The sequence below is a fragment of the Danio rerio genome, chromosome 5, assembly GCF_049306965.1.
Source record: "Danio rerio strain Tuebingen ecotype United States chromosome 5, GRCz12tu, whole genome shotgun sequence".
Lineage (NCBI taxonomy): Eukaryota > Metazoa > Chordata > Actinopteri > Cypriniformes > Danionidae > Danio > Danio rerio.
The window spans coordinates 39,859,166-39,881,146 of record NC_133180.1 but is presented as its reverse complement, the minus strand read 5'-3'; the positions used below and the strand labels follow the sequence as shown (position 1 = coordinate 39,881,146).

At 34.6% G+C, this 21,981-nt stretch overlaps 1 protein-coding gene across 5 annotated transcripts in view; it reads right to left on the bottom strand.

Annotated features, from left to right (window-relative positions):
• Positions 1–21,981, bottom strand: part of fras1 (Fraser extracellular matrix complex subunit 1) — a 249,754-nt gene that overhangs the window by 110,524 nt on the left and 117,249 nt on the right. For 4 of the 5 annotated variants that reach the window (XM_005165335.5, XM_009301656.4, XM_021476261.2 and 1 more), the window contains exons 15-20: positions 21,505–21,648; positions 19,211–19,351; positions 16,031–16,171; positions 13,517–13,684; positions 3,207–3,350; positions 2,029–2,172 (exon numbers count right to left, since the gene is read on the bottom strand). In XM_005165335.5, coding sequence (XP_005165392.1) covers positions 2,029–2,172; positions 3,207–3,350; positions 13,517–13,684; positions 16,031–16,171; positions 19,211–19,351; positions 21,505–21,648 — 882 coding nt within the window. The remainder of the gene's footprint in view (positions 1–2,028; positions 2,173–3,206; positions 3,351–13,516; positions 13,685–16,030; positions 16,172–19,210; positions 19,352–21,504; positions 21,649–21,981) is intronic. The other variant, NM_001130840.1, reaches the window with a different exon arrangement.

The following is a 21,981-nucleotide window of genomic DNA, read 5'->3' as shown; positions in this document are numbered from 1 at the left end:
ATTATACATAGAGTTCATGCTTTACTGACTCTTGTAACAAGATCTAACTAGAAAAGGAGGTCTGTGGAAAGTTTCTGAGGAAAAGCAATTACACAATTATTAAAATGTGCCGCTGTCACCTTCAGTGTGTAATAAAAATAAAAGTCATTTCAATTATCCTATCAAAATATGAATTTGTTATACAGTAAACATGCTGAATGTTTTAACAGTGGATTTTGACAATAAGTCCTAGTGAGGTGTTATCTGTGAGTTATGTTTTTTTTTCATAATTCATACATATTTTCAGATTTCAATGCCAAAGTCTGAATGATTCCATAAGCTGTTTAACAACAACAAGGACATATTTGCAATACTCGTCCAACTATTTGTAAACTCGTCCAATCATTTCAGCATTAATCCACCAGCTTTCATTTTGGAGCCATTTACTGCTACATTTATCATACTGGTCAGCTTAATCTCTAACAAAAAGTCTGGTTTACAACCATTCCAAAAGGTTTTCATATTAGACATTTATTTAGACATTTAGGGCTCTATTCTAACGATCTAGGCAGAAAGTCTAAAGCGCATGCCGTAAAAGCATTCAGGGCGTGTCCAAAATCGGCCTCTTTACTTTCTTTACTTAACTTTTACTCTTTACTTTACTCCTTTACTTGGATAAGGAAATGGTGTTGTGTGCATTCCAGTGAAGACAGCTATTAGCCTACATATCTAATTACATTTGTTAAGCGCAAAGATTTGTGTTTAAAACTATTTCTAAATTCAGGATAAAAACAGGATAATAGGGTTGCGCTGGTCTGAAAATAACAACAAATTAGGCAAAACACGTCTTGTGCCTTATTGCACCAGGTGTATGATAGGGCCCTTAATGGACCATATTGACTAAAAAAAAAGCATTTGTATAAAATTAATTTTAAAACGTTTTACAAAGAAACTGTAAAATACTGATGTGGAATATCTGTTGATTTATCAACTTCATCTGTACTATCATTTGTTTAGGCCTAGTCGAACTGGTCAAAGTCAGAGTAAGGATATTTATGATCTTAGACTGTCAGAAAATATTGAGGAAAAAATAAAACACAACACAACTGTTTTACATTAATATTACTAATATAATAATAATTATCATTCAACTATTGTTTGTTCATTGAGAAGCAAACAATGATTTCAGCATTTTACAATGATTTCAGCAAAAAAAAAAAAAAAACATGAGACTCTGAAAACTAGATTATGATGAAGCTGAAAATTCTATACATTTTATAACATTAGTGTTTTACTGAATTTTGGTGAGCATAAGAGACTTGTTTCCCCCCAGAACTCTGAACTGTCACTGAGAAAGATGAGGAATAAATAATATATTAAGTGTTTTTATTTTAATCTCTTGCCCTTGCTAGAGCTTGAGGGAATTTGGGATTCACTTGTCTTAACAGAAAAAGTTTACTTGAACCTTTCTGAAAGTCTCACTTTTTAAATGGCAACAAAATCCAGCACTCGGTGTAAGAAATAACTGCCCTCAGTTCTAAACTAAAATGTAATTAATGAAAATGCATTTATTGGTAAATACTTTATACCACAGTCTGTTCTTTGTATTTTACAACCATGTCTATTTTCAACTAATAGTCCCATTTATCTCAGACATTCTGAAGCATATACTGCTTCTTTTGATTTGTTTCCTCATGTTTATTACACAAAATTTCCTTTCTTTATGAGACACAGACTGGTAATTCAACCAAAGTTTATTAGGAGCCAAAAAACAGGGTACCGTAATTAGTTTCAGGAATTAAAGAGCCTCAGAGCACATTCGACAAAAGAATGAGCATACTTCCCCAATTCCACACTCTTGGCATTGACTTTACAACAATACAGGCATGCCCTTTGAACACAAAATCCTCCCTTGAAGGCAAAATGTGCCCATTTGACACCCTTAAACCCGAGCAGGTGCACTGACTTGAGATCAAAGGTGTAATCTGGAAGTTTTCAACAATGTTGTGGTGAGGGTCTGGAAAATCTGAAAAAACGATTTTCACTCACCATCGCAGAAACCCACAGAATTGAGGTACTGGCCCTCGGGGCAGCTGGTTCGGCAGTAACCGTTATGAAGACTGGCATGAGCGGGACAGGCAGAACAGTCGGCCTGAGATGTGCCAGTGCACTCCTTACATGATGGATGACAAGCTGAAGGGAGAGAAGATAATAATGGGTACAACTTTAGATTCACAAAATAATCAATTTATACTGTACACTACCTGACAAAAGTCTTGCCATCTATTCAAATAATAACTTGACTTCTAGTTGATCATTTGGAAAAGTGGCAGAAGGTAGATTTTTCTGATGAATTATCTGTTGAACTGCATCCCAATCATCACAAATACTACAGAAAACCTACTGGAACCCACATGGACAAGATTCTAATAGAAATCAGTCAAGTTTGATGAAGAGTAAAATCATGGTTTAGGGTTACATTCAGCATAGGAGCATGCGAGAGATATGCAGAAGGGATAGCAACAATAACAGCTTGAAGTATCAAGACATTTGTGCTGCCTATTAAATTACAAACTACAAGAGAGGGGAAATTCTTCAGCAGAATAGTACTCCTTCTTATGCTTCAGTCTCTACATTGCAGTTCCTAAAAGCAAAGAAGGTCAAGGTGCTCCAGGATTGGCCAGCCTGGTCACCATACATGACCATTATTGAGCATGTCTAGGGTAAGAAGGAGGAGCCATTGAAGATAAATCCTAAGATTCTCGATGAAATCAGGGAGTCCTGCAAGAACGCTTTCTTTGGCATTCCAGATGATTTCATTAATAAGTTATTTGAGTCATTGCAGAGATGTATGGATGCAGTCATCTAAGCTCATAAGAGTCATACAATATTATATTAATTATTGTTCCACTGCACCATGACTTTATATTCTATACTGAACATTATTTCTGTTAAGTCTCAAGACTTTTGTCTAAGCAAAGTCAGACCTTACTGTCCTAATTCAAATTTTTAAAATCAAGGCATGATCATATTTTATTTTGGTAAAATAAGCGTAATCTAGAGGCCTTTGCCTTTCACATAGGCCACTTCTGATACCAAATTATCAACTAGAAGTCAAGTTATTATCAGTTGTTCCTTAAACTTGGATAGGCGACAAGATTTGTGTCAGGTAGTGTATTAACCCACAGGGAAATAAGCTTCTTTTGTTTGTAGAACAAAGGAGAGACCTTGACAAGTGAGGTCCTGAATGTGGAAGAAGCCATTGGGACATTTGCTGAGGCACTGCCCTTGATGAAGGACACCGGGTCGCAAACAGGAGGTACAGTTCTGAAAACTTCCACCAATGCAGCCTGAACATGAGCTGTGGCATTCTGAGAGAGAAAACAAAACATTGAGGAAATTATTGGTGAAATATTATATTGACTTATATTAACACTAATACAGTGGGTGACACTTCAAAAGGACCATTAGCACAGCGTGACGCACCGTCGGAGCACTGAGTGATTAGTGTTTTTAGGTATAACGGTAGTTTGTGACTTTGGTGCCAGGGGGAACATAAAGACGAGACGCGAATGGACAGAAATACACACTAGCCTGTAAATACCCTGCTACTTGTAAATGAAGATGAAATAAAGAAACAAAGCAATTAAATTCCTTTAATAATAATAATAAATTGGGAAAGTAAAATTAAAAATAAAAGACAACTAAAATGAAAGGACAAACATGCAAACTTACACAAATAAATAAATAAATAAAGCAACGTTTTAGCCTAAATAAAGAGAGATGTACATTATTTGTTATTTTAAAGTGATAGAACTAAGACAGTTAATAAAAAGGCTTTTTCATTTACAGTTTTCATTGACATTTTATTTGTTGGTTAAATTTTTCTCATTTTATATCTTAATTATTGTATATAAATAATAAATAAATAATTAAATAGGCCTAAATAATTATTTATTTAAAGACATTACCGAACATAGAGAAACGGCCTAGCACATGGTCTAAAGGGCTCTTAAGTTAAATGCTACTTTATCACACTCATATTATGTAAAACCTACACTTGCTTCACTAAATAGTTAAATATTTATTAAATATTAAATATTTATTAAATATTTATATGTACTTGTATATTTAACTTGTAAACTCAAAATAATTTTATCATAATTTCTTAGCTTTTTACAATTAATTAATACTGATAATTTTATTCAGTATGGGCAACTGTTTAGGAGATAGGAAAGACTTTTAAAGGCACATGAAAATGAATTCAATCAAAAAATAAAAAGTATTTCCTTAATCACCAAACTTTCCTGCAATCAAGACCCTTAATAAAAATGCATCACTGTTTCTATTTATAGATTTTTTTTTGTATTCAACAATAATATAATTGTAAAAAATAACAAACATAAAGCTGTACTAATAATAAGTTCTAATAATAAGTTTGGTAATACAATATAAATTTATCTTTTCACAAAATCAAATGTTTTACAGTTTCCATTTTAAATATAAACTAAAAAAAAAAACGTATATACTGATATAAATACAATTTTATAGGTGTGCGCTCTCATATATACTGTAAAAAAGTAAACAACCCCATTCACTTCGCTCAGGACATCTGTTTTGTAGGCACGATGCTTGATCAGCCTTTAAGCTGTATATACTGACAAAACGCATTTCCTCCAAACACACTGTCAGTCAAGCCATGTGCTCTCGGCTCAATGGAAAGAGTGGGCTCTAAAAAGAAAGCCTGTCTGGACTTGCCTTCACTACTACACCAGATTAAACGTGAAAGACATTTGGCTGAGACAAACACACACAAACACACACACACACACACACACACACACACACACACACTCACTGGAAAACACAAACACGCAGAGGCCCAGGACAATCTTCTTGATTTGGAGTAAAGCCCTTAGGACACAGGTGTCAACATCCACCCCTCATTAAGGCCCAAGTCATCTGGCTTGACTTGAAATTATTTGTCAGTTCAGCCAGGTTTCATTGTCAATCAGAACAAAGGAGCTTATCTGCCCCCATACGTTCTTCAGTATGTTCCCCTAAGAAAAAAAACTGTAGGTGTGCTAAATACTAACCCAGGCAATCTGTATTCTAGCCAGTGAATAGGAGACAGGGCTAAGCTTTCTTTTAATGCAATTCAGACACGCAATAAACATGCCTGGAGGCCTCACATATTGATCATTCTTCTTTTAAATGACATTTCAGCCCATGGGGAGTGTTTTGAAATGAAACCAGGAAGATGTGAATGGAGCATCAGTCTTGAGCTGAGCGTTCGCAGTGATGGGATGAATACTTTAATGCACTCTTAATCGATTTTGAAACACGCGTCATAGTTTAAGAGTCGGAGACAAGATACCGCTGAATTGGTGCTTGGTAGTTGTCTTTACTTACACTACAGAAACTCTTTCTCCTGTCATGCACTGGGAAATTAAAATTCCCTTGATCTTTTGACATTAAGATGTCATTGTATTATAACAATGGCAGCACGGTGGCTCAGTGGTTATCCCTGTTGCCTCACAAAAAAAAGGTTGACAATTCTCAATGGAGTTTGCATGTTCAGTTTTCCCTATAGTTCAAAGACATGTGCTATAAGTGAAGTGAGTAAACAAAATTGGCCTTAGTGTATGTGTGTGTTTGAATTCGAAATTGTATGGGTTTTTCTCAGTACTGGGTTAAATGCATTATAACAACAACATGTAAGTTATAGAACTCAATGTTTTCTTGTTATTCTAAGACTATGTAAAGCACCGGGACATAACAAACCAAAGACCAAACAACCAGCGCTGGCGAAAATCTAATTTGTTGTCAGCTTGTGTTGGTTTACGTCTGGTTTTGTCTGGACCAAAAAGCTGTGCATGAACAGACTGCAGACGGCAGTCGACTAAAATGAAAGTGCCTGTGTGAGAGGAAAAGGCTTTTCCCACCCAGGAAAATATAGGTGATGATCTAATAGCAACTATTTAAGAATTGCAAAGAAATTACAGCTGGCTTCTTTGTGTTTATTCTTGGCTTAAATTGTTTTCTTAGGTATGTCATTTCAGTTTTTGCTCTTGTGCTGTGATTGTTACTGATTAACCAATCAGAGCGCTGTTTTTAGACAATGGCCGACACTCACTGTACAAAATGCAGTCAGTGCAGTCCAACACAAATCAATGAAGTTAACGTAACACTTAACAAATTTATGTGGATTGAACATAAAAAAAATGTAAGTTGTTCCAATGAAATCTCAAGAATTGTGTTGTTTCAGCTCATTTTAAGCACTGGGTATAAAAACGAACAAGAAAGCATTTTTTTTTGTGCTGATTATAAATGCTGAATCAGGCCAACTCAATACTAGCCAGGGGTGCATTTCCGAAAACTATTGTTAATTAAGGTTGCAGGTTCCGTTGTTACAAACATAGTTCATTAATTTCCCAAATCCGTCGTTCGAACGAACATTTCGCAAACTGCATTGCAAACTTGTACGCTTGCAACTACACCTCTAGAACTGTAGTTAGAAACATAGTTCCTGGCTGTGTTTTATTCCCAGTTAATCACCATATTTGAATGTGTCAAACTGTAAAATAAGAAAAAATGTATAAAATAATTAAACAATATCCTACATAATAATAATAATAATAATTATTATTATCATCATCATCATTATATTCATCATCATCATCATCATATTATTATTATTATTATTATTATTATTATTATTATTAAGTAGGATTTTTTCATTTCTTAATAAAATAAAGCCTACTGTAAATTATACCTACAACCATTAATGAGATAGATAGATAGATAGATAGATAGATAGATAGATAGATAGATAGATAGATAGATAGATAGATAGATAGATAGATAGATAGATAGATAGATAGATAGATAGATAGATAGATAGATAGATAGATAGATAGATAGATAGATAGATAGATAGATAGATAGATAGATAGATATATATGAGATTAGAATATGTGGTGGCTTAGTTTTTTGGAATATTGTCAATAATATTTGTTAAGGAAACATATATAGAGCCTATGTGTTGTTTACATATATATCAGTTAATATGGAAAACAATTGCATGTTTTTACTAAAACTAATATTAGATTTTTTTTAAACGCAAGTGCATGTAAGCACTATAGTTTGCACAAAAAATTATGTTTTTTTTCTCTAATGAAACAGTTACTCCACCCCTTTTAGAGTATCTTTATGGACGTTTTACATTATAACTAATGTGGTTTAAACAACTGATCTGCGACTGATCTTTTTTTAAATGATTTCTCACATTTAATTTTTTGTAACTGAACTTCACAGTTAGTCTTTAACTGCTTCTTTAACATGTAATTTAATAAGCAGTGTCTCACGTTCCTGCTTTTTAATTTCAAAATCAAGCTTTCATCTTTATGGCTAAAACAGGGTCAAGAGGAGACTCAAAGACAGTGTGAGAACTGCTAGGTGACATTGCTCCAACTGCTGCATCAGGTAACACATTCCCCTCCTCATTAACGGTGTAATCTGGAAGAATCCCATTTTCAATGAGCCTATCATGCAATTCTTGTTTAATAACTCGTTTTGCTGCCTCCCTGGTCACATTAATATTAAAAAAAGTCAGCAATCAACAATAAATCTGTTTTTCTACAGCGTTCAAAAGTTTCTGCAGTGGGACATAGAGTAAACTCAATTAGATCAAACTCCATCACCGCAGACATTCCTTCCCTCCCCCCAAAAAAAAAAAAAAAAAAAAAAAAAACACTGCCAAAGAGCTTAGAAAAAAAAAAAAAAAAAGTGAACGAGCCCCCTATTTGTTAAGACCTTATAAAAGTCTAGGGGTTTTTGCTGAAAAGGTGTAACAAAGACCAAAATTTGGTAAATAATATTGAATTAGAACTAATTTAAAAATAAATAAACGAGGAGAACACACTTCAATCCTCAGCCCCAGAGTGAAGAGTCAACACAAAAGTTTAGAAAACATAATCATAAGAATTTATTTAATACAAATATAGAGATTTATAAGGAAACTAGGTCAAAACTGAGTGAGTAAAGCCTAAAACAACAAACAGAAATGAGCTAACTAAAAGTTCAAAGGACTAGCTTACCTAATGCAAAAATCAAAGATGAAAATTAACAACAAACTTCCCTGAGCTTCCTCTCTCTCAACCATAAACAGGCAAAAAAAAAAATTTATATTATATATATATATATATATATATATATATATATATATATATATATATATATATATATATATATATATATATATATATACACACACACACACACACACACACACACACACACACACACACACACACACACACACACACACACACACACACACACCCTTTAGGCACACTTTGAAGTACACAAAACAATAAATATTCAATAAACACTTTTGAACAATATCACCACACAATAAAACTACAAGTAAACAATATCACAAAGACCAGCCAGCCAACCAACCAACCAACCAACCAACCAACCAACCAACCAACCAACCAACCAACCAACCAACCAACCAACCAACCAACCAACCAACCAACCAACCAACCAACCAACCAACCAACCAACCAACCAACCAACCAACCAACCAACCAACCAACCAACCAACCAACCAACCAACCAACCAATTGTTGCACTTCAGAGCTGGGGAGAAGTGTTTCTCAGCTCTCTAGCTTCAGAAGCCAGTATTTAAAGCCAAGCCACTCCGACTCAAGCAGGTTCAAAACGATTAGCAGCTGGGAGCTAATTAACCTGAGTCGGGGTGAGAGAGGGAGAGAGAGAGGACAGAGAGAGAGAGAGGAGATAGAGAGAGAGCAGGGTGGAGCACAACACTTTATGCAAAGCCTATAATATGCACACAAAGTTATGTTTTGGCTGTAACACTTGTCAAAACATCGTTCTTTTCCCAAACAATGCATCGTACTATGATAGCTGTGCCCCGAGTTATGTTGTGGTTTGGGAAACGCACCCCAGATCGACACTGACAAACGTAGTGTCCACAAAAAGATATAGCCAAAAGCAAAAGAGTATTTGCCATGGGTTTTTACAAGTATAATGTTTACATAAAAATGTTTTCAAAATAACACAAGTTTATACTGTACATCCACGAAAATGGCCAAAAATGCTGTAATACATACTGTATGCCAGGTCAGTATTTGGCACTGTCACCTTGATAGTAAATGAAGCCTATGAGATAGTGACAATGTGAATTTGATGTCTTGACATTGATGTGTATGTGAAATTTGCTGTTGGTTGTAATGTGAAGTAAATTTACACTTTGCCCATAAAGCGTTAGCAAACTTTACCATGTACACAGAGTACATGGTAGAGTTTGCTAACGCTTTATCGGCAAAGTGTGAATTTTAGTTGTTTACTGTTGTCTTCGCACTTACCTTACATGTACACATCCCTTAACACAAATTACTGTAAGCACGCACATGACATCATTATTTTTAAAGTCTCACGTTTTCGGGTGTTTACATGACATGACAATGTCAGTGCTTTCAAAAACTTCCACATAGAATTAGATTTATGTGTTCTTGGTCACAAAAAAGTTGTTGCCATTTAAACGAACATGCACATGCCTATAGGATCAAGACAGGCTTTGATGAAGCCGGTCTCTAAACAACAGGTTGTGAACATTGCAATATATTATGTAATAGCGTGGCTAAAATCCTGTTTAGATCAACGCCTGCTTCCACACCACTGTCTGTTTAGCAAAAGAGAGACACACCGCTACAAAATGATGAAGACAGCTCTCAAGACAACAAGATGCAGTTAAGTGCCAAGTTATGTAAAACATTTTTTGCTATCACATTCTTTCTTATCTCAACATTATGAAAGACTGGATGAAGTTTAATCTTCAATTACAGCCCTTGGAATAAGAACCTGACCCTTTGTTCACTTCACTTAATAGCACATTTGTTTACAAAGGCACAACTCAGTGGTAGATTTTCAAAAAGACTAAAACTAAAAAACAATGCTGTATTGACTATTGGATTCGGCAGTAGCATCGCAATAAACTTTTCTGAGTAACTGTTTTCATTACATGTTTACTATTGCTATGTCTGTTATTACATATCGTTTAATAAGTATTGACTCTTTATGAGGTTTTTAAAAGTCTAAATCACAGCAGCCTGGCAAGCATACATGCACAATCCTTCAGAAAACGTAAATGTAAGTATGCAAATAACAGTTAGCCAATAATACCAGTGGGTGTTTAATCTAGATTTACAATTTTGCCTATTCACCTTATTCTTCACCGACGAGTGGGCGCAGCGATTTAAATCCTTTTGGCTCGAGACTACCGGTCTCATTCACTTCCATTTATTTTTAGACATTATAAACTGCTCGTTTCGCTGTTTGATGTTGCAGACTGATATTTTCTTATTATATTATTTTCCTTGGTCTGTAAAGTCATGCAAACATTTGTTTGTAGAGCAAGTAGTTTGACCGTTTTCTGCCATTTATTATTCCTAGTCATTTCTCCCGTAGGCGACTGAATCGAAAGTTTTAAAACAATCGCGAAAACAGGCGCACTTCCGCATTTTAGAATAAGGTCAATTCAAACAGTATCATAACAATTCAAACAGTATCATAATAGGGTCAAAAAATACAAATTAATCGAAATATTTAAAAATACCAAGACATTGCTAAGCATTTGAAAACATATTAAGTATGATCTGCAAATCATTTTAGAAAGAAATAATTATTGCAATTAATGATGTCTTAATGGTTGCCCACAGCCAAAAATAGATTGAAAGTGAATCAAATTTGCTCTTGCTTTCAGATCAAAAGAAGCCACGTTCCAAAGTAATTATTTATGGTTCTTGTCACACTATCAAACAAGACATACAGACACGTATAGGTCTGCAGAAAGACTGACTCTAGAGGGATTTACAGATTGGAATTTCCTCTGTGTGATATCTGATCCATCAGCACATCCACACACATGCGCACACACACACACACACGCACACACACACACACACACACACACACACACACACACACACACACACACACACACACACACACACACACACACACATACACTCCAGACAAGTAGCCCTGAGGAAGCTCAACATTTGTCTCTCCATGCTGGCTTGACACAAAGGTCTTCATTGAAGAAAGAGGCACTTGCACATTATTATTGCAGTGAGCTTCATGACAGTGGACCCATTGAATGAACACCCCGCTGGCCACTTAATCACTACCTTCAGTGTCAGGCTTCTAAACTAACTAATACATTATAAAGTTCCTTCATTTTTATTCCTTTCTAATCTTAAAATTAATGATTTATTATTTTAACTTTATTTAGTTTTTGTATGTTTGTTTGTTTGTTTATAATTACTATAGTACTTATTTTTTTAATACATTTTATTAGCTATAATTGATATTTAAAGTTCTGAGCATGTGAAGGTCAGTTTCATGCAATGTATTCGACTCACACTGGAGCCAAAAACCCATCCCTGTGAAGCTCACAGCGTGTGCAAACATCAAAAATACAGAAATGATTCACTGTGAAAAATTCAGACACCATTCAACGTGACTGTAATAGCAGCTGTAAATGTTATGCAGTGCTATGAGAGTAAGCAGTGGAAGAACTATAAAAAGTCTGCCGATCTTGATAATTATACTACCAGCAGATGCTGTCATTACTGTAATTAATTTCTGTGCTGTTGTATGACAGCCTACACCACACTTCCTTCGAGATTTACTCTTTAGTCTTTTAGCACTCCAGAAATGTCATTTCAAATGCATTTTGACAGGATTCGGTCAGAATCTAAATTTTCAATGAATGTCATCATGTACAACATTGTATCTGGAGTAAACTGTACATCTTCAGTCATCAAGCATGAAGACATTGAGAAAAACTAGTGCAAACAAGCTTCCGTGTGTCACTCAAAACAAGTCAATGCATTTTTTCTCTGCATTTATCTTGTATCACATCATGATCAAGAAGCAACAGAGAATCTGCAATCATATCACGTTTCAAGAAATGGGAAAAGTGCTCTTTATATTCTTTAAAAAACATACATTTTCAAAGTTGTCACAATGTGCTTGCCATTGTGCCATTAATATTTCACCAACTGCAAACTAACATACAGTTAAAAGGTTTTTGAGCCGTTAGTGTTGGAGATATCATTAAATCATTAGGACAACCACATATAAGACAGTAAGTGCACTACATTACATCTTCATCCACTTACCTCAAGTACATTTGACCAAAATCTCAGTTTTAAATAATGAAGTGTATGCAAAGGGTATTAAGGATAGCTTAAATGCTAAACTAAAAAACTCCTAAACTCTACCTAAAAAGTATTTTCAGGTGTAGTGCTTCTGGAGTAAAGAAAATTCTTTACTTATTTACTTGTTTAAAAAGTGAGTAAACACGTTGTAACCTTATGTAATTATGCACATAGTTTGTTTACTTAATCATTTTATGGCAACAGTTTACTTCTTTTTTTTAGTTAAAGTCAACTAATCGGTTTATAAGCAATGTGTTTACACACCTATTTAAATTAAAGTCAACTTATTTCTCTCTGCAGTGCATTTCTGTATTTCTGCTTCCATTCCAAAAAAACCCCTGCAAACTGTGTGTAATAGAGTTTTTTTTTAAATTTATCTGGGAATAGTATGTAAAATGTGTAATAATGTGGATCAAAGTTATCTGGTAAAAAGTTGAGGCAACAGCATTCAAACAGTACTAGGGGTTGGGTTTTTAATATTTGTTTATATAAATTTATTTAAGTCTAGTTGGGAAAAAAACGTTTTTATATACAAGTGCAATCATGTGGAAGAAATGACCAAATCAATCAAGAAAATAAAAGATTTAAGGAGGTTCAAAAAAGTGATCAAAAGATGGTTGTTTGATGAGGATTATTAGTTTGCATGGTGGACGATGATGTTTTATTTTATATGTTACTTGATTGTGAATAGGGTTGCAGCTGGAAGGCCATTCGCTGTGTAAAACATATGCTGGATAAGTTGACGGTTCATTCTGCTGTGGCGACCCCTGATTTATAGAGGGACTAAGACGAGAAGAAAAACGAATGAATGAAGGAATGTATTTGTGAATTATTTTGTTCCTGTTTTAAAATTTGGATATACTGTTTGTTTTATGCATCATTGGTATATTGAAGCCATACATTGGTTTATTTAACAGCGAGGACCGCAATGGAAACAAGCCCAGGGCTTTATTGTGCTTTTATCCTCAACAGTTTTTATTTTAAAATTTATAGTATACTTGTATTTTTGTACAGCTTGTCTAAAATCTGTTAAATAAAATTCAATTCACAAAATGTAAACAGAGTGGAGCTATAAGTTTTTATTTGCTCTTTTTTAAGCTTACCATTGGCTGAATATTTCTAAAACCCGTAGACAGACATCAAAGCTATCCATTATCATTGATTTTTTTCCAAACACATTTTCAGAAAAAACTAATTACAGTTTGTTGAAATAAAAGGTTCATGTACTGTATGCCTGGCCTATTTATCTTCAGATTAAAAATAAAAGGAAGTTGTTTGCTCACCTCTGCAGGTCCGATCTGTTTCAAGGTAATGCTGTGGCCTGCAGGCGGACATGCAGGACCCGTGAGAGACATGTCCATTTTGAGGCTGCAGCACCTCTTCCATTTTGACACACTGTGTGCAGTCTGAGGAGTCTGGACCCACACAGACCCTACAGGACGAATGACAACCTGCGGAGAAAGAAGTTCATGCACACAAACACAGGTTAGTGTCGAGATGGAAATATTGTATGTCTTTAAAGTGATAATTCAGGCAAACATAAAAATGTTCTCCCTATTTACTCACCCTCAAGTGCATCCAAACCTTGATGAGTTTTTTATTTTGCAGAGCAGAAAATAAGATATTTTGAAAAAAGCTGAAAACCTGTAATCCTAGTAGGAGAAACAAATACTATAGAAGTCAATGATTACAGGATTCCAGCTTTCTTTAAAATATCTTATTTTGTGTGTCAAATGGAAAAAAGAAAGGCAAACAGATTTGGAACAAGCAAATGCTGCGCAAATGATGACAGAATGTTCAGTTTTAGGTGAACTAAACTGTACATTTAACTGATTTTGCATTAACATAATCACTTTAGACTGATGCACTGATACAATTATATGATTTTTAATTTAAATCTCATACATTTTATAGCTGCTTTGTTAAGGTGATCTTAGACTACATCCAGATAACTAATAATATTCAGATTTCATGCAAGCATCCATACACTGTAAAAAATGCAACTGGAAAACAGTTTAAATTACTTTTAAATTTAAATCATGGTAATCAGTAAAAATATCTGTACAACTACATTTAAAACTATTTACTTAACCTAAATCAAAATGGTCTTCATTAAGCTAAAAAGAAAGCCAAAGAAAGCCAAAAAAAGCTACTGCCAATCTGTTAGTTTAAGGTGAGTTAATCTCAATTAAATAATAAATCAAAATGCATTCTCAATTGAGAAATGAAATGTATTTGATATATAATTTTCATGAAAAACTCAGTACAATCCATAATTAAATGCCAAATAAAATGCTCAAACTATAATTCAAATGGAGGAATCAGTTTCTGGTTCCTTCTGATTATCCACACACACAGCTGGAAGCTCATGATGGACTGAAAACTGGGACTACAGTATACACCTCATTCACACAGACTCTTGGCTGAGTCTTGTTTGTCCATGTGAAGCATTACAAAGCATTTCCCCTGTTTGTTCTGCCATGTTTGGATCCTTCTCTTGTTCTTGTTTACTGTTGTTATTGTTTTGCCTTCTGTCCTGTTTATAATTCTAATTGTGTCTAGGTTTTTTTTTGATAAACTATGTTTGTTTGTTCTTATAACGTATTATTTTAAAGTACCAATTTGCAAAATATTTCTTTTTTGTTCACTTTAGAAATTTTTGTTCCGTGCTAAGAGAAAAAACAAAAGGAAATAGAGATTGTTATTTGTTCACTCAATTTCAGACATTCCAGTTCTGCGGACAAAAAAAGTTCAGTTGGCACAACTTAAAAAGTTTTGTTACTGAGTAGTTCACCTCTCCAGAAAACTAATAAATAATCTTATGTTAAGCCAACTAAATGTTTTTTTTTTTACTCTTGACAAATAATTTTAGGTCAGTGCAGCTGATGTTTTCAAAAGTTGAGTGAATAAGAATAAGTTTTTTTTACAGTGCATGTTTGTTTTCCCCTCATTTTTATCTATCAACCTTTTCTCCACACTTAAATTCAAGAAACATTAGTATTTCCAGGCTTAGTGTTTATTGAGTAAATAAAATCCTGTATGTATTTCAATGAAATATTATTTCCTAAAATTACAAATTCTAAAATTAACCCTCACATGAGTAATCGCCAATCAATCAATCAATCAATCAATCAATCAATCAATCAATCAATCAATCAATCAATCAATCAATCAATCAATCAATCAATCAATCAATCAATCAATCAATCAATCAATCAATCAATCAGTCAATCAAATCCAATTCATCAATTTAATTTAACCTTGCTTAATATAAGTATACATTTCTTAAAAAATGCACCAATATCAAACTTTTGAACAGTACTAATTAGGTTTTGTGCTATCTACAGCCTCATTTTATATCCATTCTACAAAACTTATACTTTTATGAACAAATGGTCTAAATCTACACACTGAGGCAGTGTAAGTTATCTGTATTCAGGACACACACACACTCACCCGCAATGCAGCAGTGATTGACACACTGGGGCAGGGGACAACCATACTTAATGACTACAGGTAACACACTAAACCACTACTGAACTAAAAACTCCCCAACTTCTGTACTGTCTGTCTGTTTGTCTGTCTATATTCAACTATAAACTGTGTGTTCTCTACCCAAATTTAAAATTCATATTTAATGATGTGTTGCATCATTTAGCGAGTGGTCAAATCAGATGCGCTGTTTAGTAATAAGCCATCTAAACTCCTTAGAACAGCGCATCTGTGATCTATCTTGTTTTATCCTGACCCAGTTTTCAGAACGGTATGATGTAAGAGTTGAATAAATGCAGTCGTACTGTGACAGTGTCCCGCTCTGGAGAACAGGCCCTCTCCACAGGACTCCACACACTGGCCCTGGTTCAAGATCAGAGCCTTTGAGCAGGAGGTGCAGTGAGACACAGCAGGCCCCGAGCAGGACGCACACGAACTGTGGCAAGCTGGAGAAACAACAGACGAATCAATCAGCACAGGGATTTACAAAACAGCTAACAAGACCGAAGTGGAAATAAAGCAGCATGGACCTCTTCTGACATATAACCTGTCAGGGGCAATTTCATTAAAAACTGTATGAGTTCTTGAGTAGGGGAGAGCCAGAACACTTATGGAGTTTCTTAGTTTGTTTAAATTCTCATGAGGTTCAAAGTGTAATATGTTTTTAAATTGATTTCACACTTGTCTATTGTGCGGCTGGAAAGGGCATCAGCTACATAAAAAAAAAATATATATGCCACAGTAATTAGCGGTTCATTCTGCTGTGGCGACCCCAGATAAATCAGGGGCTAAGCTGAAAAAGTGTGAGTGACTTGTCTAGTGCAGATATGTGCATTTATCTAGTGGATGTTAATAAGTAAATGTAACCATGTTATGTACAGTGCTCAGCATAACTGAGTACACCTCATTTTGCTTCTTTTGATTTTTACTCTTATATAAATTCATATTTATTATTTTTCTATAACATATAGATTTGGGTGTACTGGTTTTTGGACTGTTAAGTTATCTTGTTAGATCAGCTCCAGATTTGGCTCCGGTACTGACCAATCTAATGCATAGTCACAAATATAATATTGCAAAGCTTCCTATTAAAATATGAATTTAAATGAGATTTGTGAGGGGTGTATTTATATATGCTGAGCACTGTATTGTCAGAAAAGAGCTAATTCACATGAATGAGTACAATTTTTAAAAGGAGACATGCCCCCAAGTCCCACCCCTAATCCTACCATCATTGAAGATGATCAAATCTAATATGTATGAATGATATCATACAAATGAATAGGAATTAGCCACGAAATTAAAGTTACGAATTGCTTTGAGATAGGTGACAGATTGTAATATGACAGTTAAAAATTGTCTGATGAAAACAATTTGAAGAATAAAATATCTAATAATAATCTAAAATATTTCAATAAAATTAGAGCAGCATTTTCAATAATATATCTACATTTAAAGTCAGAATTATTAGCCCCCCTTTTAATTAAAAAAAATATATATATTTCCTGAATGATGTTTAACAGAGCAATGAAATTTTCACAGTATCTCACATAATATCAGTTTAACATAATGACATTTTAAGGTCAAAATTATAAGCCCCTTTAAGCCAGATTTTTTGATAGTCTACAGAACAAACCATCATTATACAATAACTTGCCTAATTACCCTAACCTGCCTAATTACCCTAATTAACCTAGTTAGGCCTTTAAATGTCACTTTAAGCTGTATAGAAGTCTCTTGAAAAACATTTAGTCAAATATTATTTACTGTCATCAAGGCAAGGATAAAACTAAATTAGTTATTAGAAATCAGTTATTAGTTTAGTTTTGTTATGTTTAGAAATGTGTTGAAAAAATATCTTTTCATTAAAAAGAAATAATAAAAAAATGGGAGGGTGGGGGGGGGGGGGTAATAATTCAGGGGGGCTAATTATTAAGACTTCAACTGTCCATGTATATGCTTGTCTTTGAGAAGGTTCTGAATGCAGACACAATGTAATCTCAGATATATGAATATGAAATGAAATGATTTTACTGTGCACACCTAACCCCGTCCCTATCCCTCACAGTGACGTCACTAGCTCCATTGAGTGCATTGTGTCATAGATTGCATGTCTGAGACTGTAAGTCTTAGGGCTGATTTATACTTCTGCATCAAGTGCAACTCTCAAAAAAGTAACTACACATTGCAACGACACATAGCGCAAGCTCTGTGAATGGTCGGCTTGGGTAACTGTGACCAGTGTGAGCGGGACTGAGAGCCGCGTGAACCCGTTGGAACAAGTGTTGAGTCCTGTGAAGTAGCTCCAGATGGAAACTGTTGTTTTGTGTTTACCATATGATTAATGATGTTGCATGTCCGTCGGCTCCCGCCTCAGAATGAACGAGTTTTAGCTACTTGTACGTTAAAGTAGCATTCGGAAAAAACAAAACACACGCGAAGAATCTCGACACAGTGGAACATAAACGCCTATCTGCCAGATAGCGTTTTGGAAGTGTTACTGCAGAGCAACACAAACAGTACGCAGAAGTAACAACTTACGACTACGCAAAGTAATTGCTGTGGGTCACGCCAATTACTCGATGCAAGTCTGCCGTTAGATACTATTATGTCTGTTTCACGGCTGTTTTAATTTTTTGGCGCCATCTTGTGACTGAATTGTATGTAGGTTAGTGTATGTTCCATTCAGCCAATTATTTTTTGTAAACTTAACCTTTAATTAAAGAATTAATAAACTGGCTCAGAACAATGTCTAATTTTTATGTTTTGTGGCATGTAACTGTGTAATACGTGGGATAAAGTATATCCAGGTGGTTGTTTTCGCAGAAGTCCTTCAGTCTTATATAACAGCCCAATGTTAAAATTAGCATATGGTCTTTATTCTGAGATAACAAACACATGGGTGTACTTCATCCCTTACCTTTTACACTGCTATCTGGAATTCTCAATTCAGATTGGTCAGTCACAACATTCCAAGGTATGTCATTCCACGCTAACAACCATTAACACAGGCTCATCGGGAAACATCAAATCACCTTCACTCTCAGTGAATACAACCACAGCTCACCTTTCGAACGTCTTCAAAACAATTGATTGCATTTCATTTTCTAGCTACTGCACTCTATGCTGTTTTTATCAGCTAGAAGGATAAAGGTGCCTGGCAAAAAAAATGCTAATTGACTAAACACCACAGGATTAGGTTTTGACAGGGTATTAAATGTGATTTTAAAATTAATCGAGCATAGCACTACAATGATCATTTTCTAGGCCCTGCGGTTTTGCGGAAAAAACCTAGGTAAGACATTTCAACGGATCGAGTCCAAATGACAGGGAAACTTTCCAAAGCAGCGTCTCTGGCAGAGAAAATGGGTTTCAGAATGAAGAATATGTTTTCAATTCGCTACAAAAGAGATTTATGAGCCTCTGGTTGCCAGTAAGCCTACGTGTTGCACAAAATATAAAAACAGTAATAGATAATTTTTCACCTTGGCATCGGCCGTGGTCATCCTTGTAATACTGCGCTGGACATTGTGGTGCACATTTCCCTTGATGCAGTGCATGTTCTGCAGGGCAGCTCATACAGCTGGGGCTGTCAGGTTGGCAGGTTGCACAGGAAGGGTCACAAGCTACAAATAAATAAATCAAATATCTGATATAAATAAAACAGCTACACTGCAATGCTGTAAATAAAACGCACTTTTATTTTTATAGAAACGTGTTTTACAAGATTTCTTTATTTTTTAATTTAGTATAACCTCATATGACTAAAATAATTTGAGGTTTTGTGAGAAACACTTATGAGAAACCTCAATTAAAAATAGAACAAACAAATATAGAAAAGCCTAAGAACCTTCAAGTCAGCATATCAATACAAAATACAGTATAAATGCTCAAACCACAAGCTATTTTTACCCACAGTCAGAAACCCAACAAACTCCCATCAGCACACTTCTACTTCTGATAAACAGACAAGCTGGATGTGTGGCAGCTTAAGTTCTCCACTATAAAGAAGACATGTAGAGTGTCATTCTGCATTTGCTGTAGTGTTGACAGGGGGATGTTTGGGAAGCAGGCTTTGTCATTACAGTACAAGGAATGGTGTTATCATCAACAAACAATGAAAAAGGTCATTAAAATGCCATAACCAGTCAAGCCAATCAAAATGCTTACTCAATATAATCAAATACAATGAACTACAAAAAACACTGAGTGCCGGTGGACAACATGACACAAACTTGACAAGCAAACAGATTTTAAAATGGCTTACAATTATATTTAGTAAGGTCACATACACTTTGCAGCTAGATTTGGTTGTCAGTTTTAGAGCTTAATCCTCTTCTGTACAAATACACATTGTAATTCTCAAAAGTGACAAAAGCAAACACCTGATTTTTAAGGATAGTTAAACTTTAGGATGAACATTTACAGACAACTTATTCTTTCCCATGCCATGCGAAATGTTCATGTCTATCTTTCTTCAGTCAAAAAGTAATGAAGGTTTTTGAAGAAAAAAAGCTCCTGGATGTTTCTACATATAGTGGAGGTTGAAAGTCCAAATTGCAGTTTTCAAAGGGCTTCACACAATCCCTTTTTACAAAAAATGAACTTGGATGACAAATATAATATATCAGCATATATATCAGAAAAAAATATATCAGCAAATTTAAATTCTGGTTTACACCTGAAAATTGCATACGCAAATATTCTACTTTGTGTACAGTAACTAAACTAAACAACTAGTTGTTAGTGACATATTTAAACATCAGAGATGTGTCTCTTTTAATTAAGTCAACAAAAATAACTGCAGAAAGTAATATGGGTAACTATGGGTAAAGGAAGTAAGAAATATTTTTGGTACATCAAAAGGTGTGGTTATTATGACCATACGACAAGCTAATTCAGCTAAAAATAGTGCATAAAATGTCGATAAAATGCAGTATTTAAGTCTCATAATTAAATTTTAAAAAGACGTATAACTGCAAAAAGGTTTTTTTAGAGAAAAAAGAAACACCCTACAACTACTATTACTACTACTAATAATAATATTACTAATAACAACAAAAATAACAATAAAAATAATAATAATAAAACTGCTAAACTAAGTAAACTAACACTTGTCATGGCATATACTGTATGTATTGCTGCTCTCTAATGGTTTGAAGAGCTTCTTTAATTTCCACTTGTAAGTAAAAGCATCTCCTAAATAAATAAATGTATATTTAGATGTTGACTGATTTATGAGTCATGCAAGCCTTAGCAACACTGCAAGACTGAACTCTTTGAAGCAGTCTTCCAAACCTAACAGTTATGTTTGGTACCGTTAAACTGGTCAAAAATAGTAGAAATGATATTGCAGTGACAACAGCGTTAGAGAGACAGTCAAGGAAATCAAATCCCATATATAAATGTCGTTGTCGAACTTTAAAGTGTGTATGTGGCCTAAATGTTTGAGGATCTGAATGTTCCTAAAGGCTAGGAGACGTCTGACAAGGAAATGTGTTTTAAATGTGATATTTTTCAGCTCTGTTTGAACTAATACACACTTAAAGATGAAATGTGAAAGCAACAACTACCACAGTTAACAACAACTGCATGGAGAAAATATAAGGAAAAGTCATATATTATATTCAACAGCATATGATAAAACCCAAAACATGCCATTTCAAATAACATCTCTAAAAACCAAAATGTATAAACATGCTTAATTTCACTACTGACCAACAGAAAATGAAACTCACACAAAATCAATAAATAACTAACAGAATTTGTCTCATCATACCGTAACAGTTGCCTTGACTTGTGTAAAAGCCTGGGCCGCAGTCTGAAACACAGTATCCATCCTTCAGTAAGTGGGAGGAGTCTGAGCATGTCAAACAATCCTGAGGCCCCGCCCCCTGACACGATGAGCATAAGTCATGGCAACCTAAAAAGGAAAGAATTAAATAACATGTTGAAAACTAAAGTGATTGCAGAAAACTAAAGAAGCAGCCTACGTAGGCTTTACAAGGTTACTTTCAGTTCTGTCCTTGTTTGGCTTTTCTTTGAGGAATAAAAGTGACGTTGCTTTGGCAGCGAGAGAAAACATGTCATTCAGACAAGAACAAAAGATGACCTTTCTGAGGGAGCTTGTAAAAGGTACAGAAAAAGCCTGAAGAACTCGCTTACATATATAAAATCCCATTGTTTAAAGGACACAAAAACATATAGCAGATGCTACATATGTGCATCCAAACAAAATAACACAAGCCCAATAATA